The sequence below is a fragment of the Anopheles stephensi genome, chromosome 2 (assembly GCF_013141755.1).
Source record: "Anopheles stephensi strain Indian chromosome 2, UCI_ANSTEP_V1.0, whole genome shotgun sequence".
In the NCBI taxonomy this organism is placed as follows: domain Eukaryota; kingdom Metazoa; phylum Arthropoda; class Insecta; order Diptera; family Culicidae; genus Anopheles; species Anopheles stephensi.
This window is the reverse complement of record NC_050202.1, coordinates 15,201,637-15,213,253: the sequence shown is the minus strand read 5'-3', so window position 1 is coordinate 15,213,253 and position 11,617 is coordinate 15,201,637. Positions and strand designations below refer to the sequence as shown.

General features: G+C 45.0%; 1 protein-coding gene and 1 long non-coding RNA gene across 2 annotated transcripts in view; one reads left to right on the top strand and one right to left on the bottom strand.

Moving 5' to 3' along the window:
- Window positions 1-343: 343 nt before the first annotated feature.
- LOC118517607 (serine/threonine-protein kinase ULK2) overlaps window positions 344-11,617 on the bottom strand; it is a 31,660-nt gene continuing 20,386 nt past the window's right edge. The window contains exons 3-15 of the mRNA XM_036063904.1: window positions 5,989-6,076; window positions 5,504-5,629; window positions 5,314-5,387; window positions 5,077-5,237; window positions 4,836-4,975; window positions 4,503-4,766; window positions 3,754-3,898; window positions 3,535-3,676; window positions 2,969-3,466; window positions 2,629-2,899; window positions 2,404-2,540; window positions 2,193-2,328; window positions 344-2,127 (exon numbers count right to left, since the gene is read on the bottom strand). Coding sequence (XP_035919797.1) covers window positions 2,051-2,127; window positions 2,193-2,328; window positions 2,404-2,540; window positions 2,629-2,899; window positions 2,969-3,466; window positions 3,535-3,676; window positions 3,754-3,898; window positions 4,503-4,766; window positions 4,836-4,975; window positions 5,077-5,237; window positions 5,314-5,387; window positions 5,504-5,629; window positions 5,989-6,076 — 2,259 coding nt within the window. The 3' untranslated portion in view covers window positions 344-2,050. The remainder of the gene's footprint in view (window positions 2,128-2,192; window positions 2,329-2,403; window positions 2,541-2,628; window positions 2,900-2,968; window positions 3,467-3,534; window positions 3,677-3,753; window positions 3,899-4,502; window positions 4,767-4,835; window positions 4,976-5,076; window positions 5,238-5,313; window positions 5,388-5,503; window positions 5,630-5,988; window positions 6,077-11,617) is intronic.
- Window positions 8,881-10,621, top strand: LOC118517611. The gene is made up of 3 exons (XR_004908332.1): window positions 8,881-9,912; window positions 9,990-10,060; window positions 10,160-10,621. It is a non-coding gene; the product is annotated as an uncharacterized LOC118517611 (long non-coding RNA).

The following is an 11,617-nucleotide window of genomic DNA, read 5'->3' as shown; positions in this document are numbered from 1 at the left end:
CTCTTGATGGATGGAAACTAATGGAAGACGACGTCGAATGGTAGACAATGTTCCTTGAGGGATGATACTTCTAGACATTGATTAACTTCACTAACGTAATGGACTAGGTTGGGGCGGTCCGGTGGCTGAGGCGATAGCGGCGACCGGATATCAAATCCCATCCAGACCGCCTCTCGGGATAAACCAAGTCACAGAAAGCCAGAAATGCCTGACGAAGTAGACTAACATCTCTGATGACGATGTACACCCAAACTATTTTCAGAATTCAGATTTGATTACACGCGATCACGTACTCGATCACTTTGGGCTGAAAAAAATAAGGTTCAACAAACTGCACACTTAGTTTGGTTATAGAATTTTATTATTTATTCCTTTTTCACGTTATTTGCTTTTCATACATTTCTCGTAACACATATCTCCCCGGGTGAGGGGCTGGGGCTTCGTAACGAGACGAACGTGGCAAACACGCTCACATTATTAGACTAGTGGCACTGCCGTCGGCAGCTGCGTCTGTTGGATATAGTTACGTTGTTTAGTATTTTGTTCATATACAGCACGGTTGTTCAACCCCCGAATGCCCGATCAAAATGATCGTTAACCTAAGTGTTTTTTTGTGTTGATCGCTCCATTTATGGAGTTGCTGCATTTACGGATTTAACAGTACATGGTGACACATTTTCCGTTAGTTCCTTTTAGTTTGCTTTAATTTCCATTCCAGCCGATGGATAACATACGCATAAAAAGGAAGTTAGTATGTCATCGTACGAAATGTTATACACGTGGTACAGGTTTTTTATTAACTCCTGTGTGCCTTTGCTTCCTTTTTGTAGTTGTATACAAAGCGTTTGTTAGACTTCATTATCGTCATCATCCCTCTTCTCTCGTACTGTAAACGAGATTCAAACCCCACCAGCCAATTCCAACACTCGCTGATCAAAAAGCGAATTTACTGCTCCGATTCCTTTCGCTGCACACACACACATTTGTACTATTATTCTTCGATCTATACCAGTACCACGATTGGGGGGGTTTTCCGTTCCAAGCTTAAAACAGAAAAAAGGCAGGGAAAGCTTTGAATACAAGCACATGCATTAGCCAAACGTTTAACACTTCCTTTACAGGCTTTACCCTTCGATCTGGATCTCTTAGTGCCATCCCATTCGAATGATCATCTGTCTCACATGTCTTTACTATAATACACATCTCTATATTAACCCGTCGGACGGGGTGTCCGATACACTTAAACGCAATGTAACGTGAGCGTGGCGCGTTGGGACAAACAAACTTCTGCTGCAGTATGTCAATGAAACGCGATCGAATACGATCAGCAGCTACGGTGCTGTACAGCGTCGTATAAGCATTTTGCTCGGCTGGTTTACTACTTTTCTGTCTCCGGACAGATCTTCCTCCAGGCAATATTGCATGCATCCCGATATCTATTCTTTTACACTTTGTTTTATTGATATTAGCTTTCCTCTTTTGTGAACTTTTCTTCGCATACTAACAAGCTTGGTTTGGAGTTTGTAGGAAGAAAACATTTCCTGGACTGGACTGTGTGTCTCAGAACCTACACGGCACGGTACTTATCGTTATCTACACAATCCTGCTGCTCGTGACTAGCACCAGCTTTACTGTATTGCTCTCTACCAGTGGTGTGGTCGAATATGTCCTCGCGCATCAAACGGTAAAGGCTCGGTAAAGGGGACTCGGGATGCCGGATTCTTGTCGCTGAACCATTCCTCGATCTCAGAGCTTTACTACTATTTACAAAAAAAAAATCAAATTCCACACGGGTTTTCCTTGTGTTTGGCTTTTTAATACAACTGCCTCACATTAATCTGAATGAAAGAATCATTTTTTCACCCGAACAAATCTTAATACCTTCCTCATGGTACAGTTGGGAAACTTTCAATAGGGGTTTTCTATTTATTTTTTTAAAGAAACGCATCTTTCAAATAAGCAGAATTGAGGGTGAAAAAAGGAATCCATTGCCGTCGGTGCACGTTTGTCACATACACGCACGTACAGTATCCGGTGTACAAGTGTGCATTCAGGAGAGCTCATCCGTGGTGTAGATGTAGCCCTGTCCTTTCAGGATGTAGAGCCGCTTTTCCACAGCCTCTTTATCTGCAACCATGAGCAATTATTTAAAAAAACAAATCTTTAAAAGTGATAAGAGGGTTGAAACTTACAGTTCGAGAGCAATATTTTGTCCTGCGGATGTTTCGATTTCTGCGCTAACCAGTGGAGCAGTATTTGGGCCGATTGGTACCGCGGGAAACATTCGGCCGGTTTGTTGAACAGTTCGTCCACCGCTGCCATTTGACACTGCAAGGATGGCAGCACAATTTAGTAGTTTAGTAAGAAAGAACATAAAGGATACATTTAAGCCCAAAACCCTACCATCTGCAGTGCGAATTCGAAGATAATTTTATCCGCAGTAATATTGCTGGCGTTAGCCCGCTGCAGCAGCCCGGCACTGTTCAGCTTTTTCGATTCGATCAACGTTGACCGGTACTTAGCGTGCATGGTGGTCAATACTGAGGTTATAATAAACGAAAAAAAAAATGGTTTAAATTTGGTTTCATTAGAGGGCATTTACGGCACAGTACGGGAGACCTTTCGTACCGTTTTTCACACTGTTGGAAGGCTTCAGATTGCCGGCCCGTATCTGCGCCGACGCTAGATTCATTCCGGCGGACAGCAGATGGAGTGCTCGCACAAGCAGCACCAACCGCTCAGCCCGCTTGCAGTGTTCCGGCTGGTGAGGTGGTACCGGTTGTGCGTCGGCTAGCATCATCGAGGACAGCGGAGCACAGCGTGAGTCGGCCACATCGAGTATGCAGTCCGTCAGCGCAACGACAAAGTTCAGCTTAGCGAGCGTTTCGTTATGATCGCGCTGAAAGATTAAACCAAATGGATAAATATTACATTCAAAGGACAATGAAGTCCAACACAAACAACTCACATCTAGCAGCGTTTCCGCGTGCAGTTCCGGTGCGTGGAAATTGATCGGATGATCATCGATCGTATGATCGTCCAGATAGTTCTGCAGCCCTCCTCCGGCGGCACCGAGCTCGGGCAGCGTGAAAGCCCGTCCCGACCCGAGCGGATGACCGTGGTGATGGTGATGATGATGGTGGTTGTTGTTCTCTGCGCCACCCATCAGCGTGGTGGGACTGCCCAGGGCGGGCAGCTTCGAGAGCACATTGTTCATCACGGGTGAGCTCGTGCCGGAGCGGCGCAGCGGAGAGTGATGCGAGCCCGGGCTGACGGTCCAGCAGCTTGGCGGTGGTGGCGTCTCCGACAGCGAACCACCGGACGTCGATCTTCGCCGACCGCAGGATGGCGGTGTGCCGATCGCGAACTGTACTGCCGGTGGTGAGATCGATCGGATATCACAGTTGCTGCCTCGATTTTCCGATCGCTTCATGTTGATAGGCTCCGACCGAGGTATTGAATTGTTCTGCAATAGGAAAGGAAAAAGGTTAGTTGCATGATCAACGTTTAGATTGGGGATCTTTGGGGGCTTACCTTTGGAGGTGTTTGTGCCTGGGGACGAGACACCTTTCTAGCAGCCGTAGGGACGGGTTTCGGTTCTGAGATCGGTAACGTGCTGGGTCGAGGCGGACTCGCCTGCGCCTGGGACATCGGTTGAGGCACTCGAGTTGGTTTACTGGAAGCGAAGCAATGGAACCTTAATATACGCAGGAAACGATGGATAGCCACAAATCTCCTTCTTGGCTTGCTTACCTCTTGTCATAGCTACCACCATGGCCGGGATCGACCGGAATATTGTTCGGAACAAGGACAAAGTCATCCGACTCTTCCGGACTACTGTTGGATGTATTGTTTGCACTGATCGTTGCCACACTGTCATCAATTTCAGCAATCGGCACTGTGGATAAAGGAAAGAAGAAAACCCGCACACACACACACACACAACACATTAGTTAACCGAATCCTGTTCCCGTTTCTACACCCTGGATATAACTTAAAGCTTAATAACCAGCCAAATAATACGCATTTTCGCAGAGCAATTGCTTACTCGAAGTAAATCTGTCCGACGAACTGTTGCTGTCAACTGAGCATGATAATACTGAAAAATGCTACAACTACCACCAAAGCGAAGAAAAACCCTTCTGCACTCTCTCTCTCTCTCTCTCTCTCTCGCTGCCAAAACCACAAATATTGATGGACACTCATCTGTGCATGGCCACACAAACCAATGCACCTTTAAGCCGTGTTAAGGCCCACTGCGGATGCAACACTTGCAGTAGATAAGTGCAAGTGGCTATTTTTGTACATCATCCGGTTCTAACCGTCTGCCAATACTATGAGGCAGAAGAAGAAGAAGAAGAATCGCTTACGATGGCGGCCACCGTGAGCAGCAGATTAATTCATTCATTAAGGTGGCCACGATCATTAAGACAAGCGCACAGTCTCATCCGGCTTTTGGGTGTTATTTTGGTGAACGGCATTAATCAGCGTCAAACATTTACCATTATTGTTTTCGACCGTCTGCTTCTTTGCCAGCTCTTGCAGGTGTTGCTGTTTCTGCTGTTGCTGCTGTTGCTGCTGCTTTTGAGCATGATGGTCGTGATGTTGTGCTGGCTGCTGACTTGGTTGATGCTGCTGCTGCTGCTGCTGGTGATGATGAAGCTTCTGCTGCTGTTGGAGTGTGATTGGTGCTGTTTTCTGATGCGGACTGCTCACTTTGCCGGCCGTCGCTCCGAATGGAGCTGCTCCTGGTAGTTGAGTGGGATCTACGTTGGGGAAGAAAAGCGCGGTGAGTACAATTGTCCTAATGCTAACCCCGTATGCTTGCTACGTACCATTCGTTCCTTGCGGTGTTTCGGCACGCTGCAGGAACGGATGATTGAAAAACGTGTCAAAGTTCATGCGCTCCTTGGCATTGCGCCGCAGCAGCCCCATCAGCAAGTCCGTTAGCTCCTTGGAAGTACCAGATGGAATCCTGTGGCGCAACAAAGAAAGAGAGCAGACACTCACAATCTAAACTGCAACCAAACAAAAAAAAAAAAAACCCCGCAAACGGCACTGCGCGCGGTTACATACTTTGGGGCCAGATTGGCGTTCCGTTCGTAGAACATTTTCAGCTCCTGGGGCGTGTGGGCTTGGAATGGTGCTTTGCCAGTGAGACACTGGAACACGATGGTGCCCAGCGACCAGAGATCGGCTTTGGCGTCGTACTGCAGTGACATGATCACTTCCGGAGCCTGCCAACGGAGGAATTAAATTAGATTCTTCTTTCTTTTTTTTTTTTTGGTTGGTCCATTCAAAACTGCGCCATACCATGTACATCGGCGAGCCGCACAGGGTTGCTGCCATATTTCCATCCTGTAGAAACCGGGCGAACCCAAAGTCGGCTGAAACGGTGACCACAGCAAGGTAAGTAAAGTGTAAGTTTTTGTACATTTTGGAGGGGGGGGGGGGGAGAGGGGCAAACACCACCTTCACCACCAACCATCCACAACCATCGTACCTATCTTGAGCGTAATCTTCGACGGTAAGGGTAAACCTTTTCCGCAGGCATGGGAGAGAAGAATGTTTTGCGGTTTTAAATCCCGATGCACAACGTCCGCTTTGTACAGGGCCTTCATCGCGTTTGCTGCCGGGAGAAAGAGAACGCAAAGCAAAAAACACACACACACATAAAGTTATGTATCATTCCCATCCATTGCGGAAAATCTTTAAAGCTATTTTGTGTAAAATGATTACTCTGTTCGAAACGGATGGGAATTCCCTGGAGAACGTTATACTTTTTACAGCCCTGCCACATAAAGAGAGCATTAAGTGTGGCTTCTAACGATGTATTTACACCTGTGCACGTGCTTCATAAAGTTTAAAGGGACGTTTAAGTAACATCCCACCAGTCGATTGGTGCTGTGCAATGGCTTCTCATAGCTTTATAGTTTCGTTCCAGCCCTTTAAAGGACGTGATTTCCGTCCGCCGGGGCAATCACTTACCCAGTTGTCCGAGGAACAATCGGATGGTGTCTTCGCTGAGCGTTCCTTTCACTGCTAGATAATCGGCCAGATCTCCTCCGTTACAGTACTGGAAATGGAAAAAAGGAAAGAAAAGGGCACAGTTTAGTTTAGTTTATCGGATTAATTACTAAAAAGCCGATTAAAGAGAGTAATATTTATGTTATGTCAAGCTTGAAATAGTAAGCGTTAAAAATATTTCTGAGCTGATTTTTACATCACTATTGAACTATTGAAAAAGAACCTTCATGATTTTATAAAGAACAGGTTCTTCGATATTAAATACACTTCTCTTCTTCTTATTTGGCCAAACGACCTCAACTTTAGATCGAGCCTTCCATTTCTGACTTACTAGACTTGATGTTACCAGACCACGTGTAGTTGGATAGTCAGTCCTCACACTACGGGGGAACGGTCCGGATGGGATTTGAACCCCGGGTCCTGCCGTATGAAGACCGGCGCCATTGTCGCCTCTACCAACCGGTCCGCCGCCCATTACACTAAACACACTAACGACACTAATTCATCTTCTAGCTTAACGTTCACATCGCCCGGACAGTACTACCTGCTGTCTACCGCAGATTGGACACTGGCAGCCATTAAAGGAACAAATTGTTTTCCCAACCCCCGGAGAAAGTTGACAAAAATGAATCTTTCGAAGATTACGATCATACGGTCTACCTCTCTCTCTTCGGTGGTAATGGCCAAATATATACCCTTCATTCGACAGCACCAGCTCATATCTTTACAATTTCACACCATCATCGAACTCTTCACCTAAAGAGTCCCATTTCGCCCGAAACAGGAGGAACAGAGTTGTCATCCTCTCCGAACACCCCAATTGATTTCCTCGCTGCTGTGAGCATTATGTGAGAGCGGTTGAAACATACTTTAGCCCCCGTCGAGCGCTTCGTTCGCCTCGCTTGCCCTACCCCTATTGTTCGATGGACTTTCCGACGGGGTTTTAGCCCTTGCGTCGACAACAACGGTTTATGAAGTGCATCGGTTCAACTTCCGGCCAGAAAAGGTTATGACTAGCGGCACCTAAAGTGCGATATTTAAAAGATTGTCCTTAGCCCGGTAAATTCGAGGGATTCGTGGTTGTTTCCCTCCTCAGCTTCGGTTCTATTCCATTCGCCCCCGACTGCCATGGTCTAATTAAACAAACATCTGTCAGAAATTCTGGTGTGGTAAGCACACTTCACCTCCCACAATTCTAGCAACCAGTCCCACCCAGCTACTAGTCTAGCCGTTCCAGTCGTTGTGTCATTTGATGCCCAACCAGCAGTCCACCAGGGGTTTTTGTGGACAATTCGAGTCCTGCCCGCTGCACCGAAACCGAGGACACATCGAAGGTGTCTGAGGCTATCGATTGAAAAATGTATGAACAACGGACGGGCAAAAATCATAACGCCACCGATGCACCGCTACCCATATGCGGGACATTGTCAGACAATTGGCCGGTTTTTTGAAATGTCGCGCTCAGGGAGGATAGAGGATGAATGACGTGAGGTGAGAACAATTGTACATATCCCATGTACACCGTGCACCCTTTGCGCCCTCCACTGAGTGCTTAAGTCTCCTTCGGGAATCGATGGTGCTAATGATAAATATTGGAAAAGGTTTGCCACTGTTCGTCCGATCCATCGGTCGCGCGCTGCAGCAATTATGACTTTTTATGCACACGATTGAGAAGCGCAGACACAGGGGAGGATTTTTTGGAGGGGTTTGATACGTCGATATAGTCCTTATGGGTTGAAGGAGAGAACATTAAAGTGACCTAAAAATTCTTCATGAAGTAGACAATTTTAAAGTCAAATTTAAACCATCCTTATAGAAGCAATTTAATTAAAACAATCCTTAAACGAAGGGTTTTGAAATATTCATACTAATTAAAACCCCATCGTACAAAACAAGGGCCTGTCACGTTATTGTTTGCCGCGCAGCAGAAACACATCGGCTTCCGCTAGATTGGCCAAGCAGTATGAATAGTCATCATCCTCCTGCGAGTAAAATCAGAAGAATAAAAACATTTCTATTATATGCGTACATTATTTATCCTTCCCAACAACAACAACAACAGAAAAAAACACACCCCCCCGACGCAAATCACTGCCCTGCTGATCGTAAAATAATGAATTATGAGTGTGGAAAATGGCGCGCGTGTTTTTCAAAGATTCGCCACCCCACGCGGGCAGGAAGCGCGTTAAATGCCTGACGGAGCAACATTCACGGTAGAGTTCAAACGTCGTACATAAGTAGTCCTGCTCGGGAGGTTTTTTCTCTTTTGGGGGGTTGGAGGACACCATAATGGGTGTCCAGATCCCCTTGCTCACAGGAAACGAGAGCAAGACTTGCCGACCCCTTTTGATAGCACACACACAAGAACGGCTAGGCCAGCGCACACATTGGCTGCGGGTTTTTCTGGTTGTCTACAACACACAATTTGACAACTCTTGAAAATTGTGAGCAATTGAAAAGGAATGCGCCGTCCCCGGTTCTTTCGCAGGCAAGTTCACGGTCAGATTACGAGGCATCACATTAGAACTAATTGAAAACGATCGCCCGAACTCATTAGCGGAAAGCAGTGGCAGAGGATGATGGTTGGGATTGCAAGAAGACACCTCCCCCTCGACACTGTGTCAAGCCGTAACGTTTCTTCCGGGCAAGGGTTCGGAGCGCGCTAGAGTTGATATAGGGGACACACAATTTTAGCAGTGCGAAGAGTCGGCTGCTGATGGTGATAACTCTCACTATTCATCCCACGGGATTTCCGTCCGGATCGCATAACACTATTCCTGGAGTAAGATCACATCGTCTAGTGAAGGCGAGTGTTCCATCGAGTTATCTAAAATTACAAGAACTTAGTAAAATTCCAAAATCAGATCCTCTTAATAAAAAAATAACTTGTATTAGGTCACAAAAAATGAGTCATTTATGACACACCCTCATCTCAAGTTGCCAGCAAAACCCTCGCTAAAAAACATTTATCGAGGGCGTAACGTCAAGAAGCGCAAGAATTTCGCTACCCTTATACCCCCGTAACCGGAACTGAACTATTTTGTTACCAAAGCCAGACAACAGAAACATCAAAAACCTCCCTTTCTCTCCCGTAAAACTTCTTTCTTTGTCGTAAAACTTTGTATTTTGCATAGAGTGTAAAGTTTCGCTTCCTCTGCTATTGATTGTGCTGCGTCGTCCTTTCCGGTGTGGTGTGGCCGATCCTAGGGTTTGCCTGTTTGCCACACTCAAATATCCATAAATCGTGTGCAAATCTAACGCTGCCAATAATTCAACAAAAAACAAGCCATTTCACCCACAAGACACTCGTGCTGCCTTTAGATAACTAAATACACATTGATCGGTTTGCTATTATCCTTTGACAAGCAAGCTAGGGGAGTTTTTATCGGTGTCTTGCTATTAAACTGAATTGATTGATTATGTATAGCGATTTAAATTGTATGGTTCAATTTAATCAAGCCAAATTAAACCCCCTCTTTATAGATCAATTAAAACGTTTTATAGTACAATTTATGACATTTTCGTTATTCCGTTGCATTGAAGGGTTGATCACAAACGGCAGAATAAAAAAAAAACCCGTCTTAACGACACCCGCCTGTCCTGGTTCAAGGCCTCCCCGCCTCTTCAATCAACAAATTTTCCGAAATCTAACAGGAAGACAAACAAAGCACGATGCCATTGTTTTCGTTTGCCGAGCATAGTTTCCATAAACTAACTTGTTTAAGGCGTCAAGGCCAGCCAAGGAACCGTTTCCTCCGAGGCGCGCATGGAACAGAAACATCGAAGGGCGCTTCTCCTCCGGGTGGATGATATTATCCTTCCGTGTATCCGGTTCTGATCGACGCCTTGTTCCGACAGTGTGATTCCGATTGGAAACGTATAACGGTAGAGTAGTTGCACCGAGCAACACGAATCAGGGACGATATTTCTTGTGCAAATTGATTTTCTCTCCCTTCCCGTAGAAGCGCACAGAGGGATCTGACTGCCAGGAGACGATGGATTTCCAATGCGACGTCAATATTTTATGCAATAGGTAAGTAGACACACACACACAGAAAGATCGATAGAGAGCAACGCATTCTGCCAAATAACTAAATTTTCCCCCTTTTCGCACTCTATTTTTGCCGCACAGCAACTGATGCAGCTGATAGTGTGCAAGGAAGTAGATACACAACAAAAAAAAAGATATTTCTATGTTCGATATGGTGGTGGTGTTGTTCTCCCTTTTTTTTTGGGAATGTTGACGATTCCGGAGATGAGCAATCGAGCAAAAGTGTGTGGGAAATGTGAGGACAGGGAGTGAAAAAATAGCCCCCGGCCGGCTATAAAATGCAGTCGAATTAATGTCCAGACCAAATTGAATGACCATCGATTTCCGTGGTCACCACAGTACAATTAATATTCGGAATTCAGACCGATAAAAAAGCTATCATGTTCTATTATAATAAAACGACTCGTATGTATTGCTGCTATCTATCTTTCATACTAACTATTAAAGTTTCATTTTTTCGACTTAAATTAGTTGTCTTGCCTCATTTAGAAAGTGTTTTCTTGAAGGGAAGCAATGAAGGGTTCAGAATTACTGTCATGCCTTGATTTAGATAAAAATCTCTGAAAAGAGGATTTTAAAAAAGAATTTCGAATAAACTTTATTTTATAGATTTAAAAAAAAACATTCCAAATTAAATAATAATTTGCTGAGAATTGAGAATGCTATTATTTTTAACAAGATTGTTTCAAATTTTTATTAAATATTTGGCAAAATTGTTTGTTGAATGAAATAATACATAATAATCATTAGGATGCATTTTAAGCTTGAATGTATATAAGAAATTCTACGTAGCAGAAATGTAAATGTATGAATCATACTTATTCTCCTCAATAGTTCTAGCTCTTTTAAGCATCATTAGCACAAAGTATTCAAATTTCTTACGAGCAGAAGTTTATGATTCCTTCCCATTTTATCGATCCATTCCTTTGCCAACTATCGGCAGGTCTTTGTCACAGCACCACCACCGGCGCACATTACGCTAAAATTAGCTAAACCCAAAACCTCACGCGACCAAAAGAAACGTGATGCACATCGCAAAAAAAAAAGAAAGCAACTGTTCCACAACCCAAACCCAGACCCCGATTTGGTCCTGGCGGCTGACTGCTTTGGCACAATATTTACCCAACCAGATGCAGATGCCCCTAGGAGTCGCTAGGAACGAACGCTGGCCCAAACATTGTTGACTACTCCTGGCGTTGTTGTCGTCGTACGGAAAAAGGGGATTTGCTCGCTTTTTAATGCCCTCGGTTGTGGAAAATTTGCTTTGCGGTAACAATTAATCGAACACAGCAGGGTGGCGACGGCCAAACCAGCATGAGCGTAATTTTCGGGTAAAAGGGAAAAAGGTGGATTATCATAAATTTCGTTACGATTACAATTCAATTGAGATGTGCGAGAGGAAGAAAATCAATGAAAAAGGTATGGGAAGGGGGGGGGGGGGGGGGTTACCACTTCCATTCAACCGTTCGCTTTGATTTGATAAAAACGAAGGGGACACACATAACAACCACACTTTTGTTGATGAGGTTAAAGTAATTC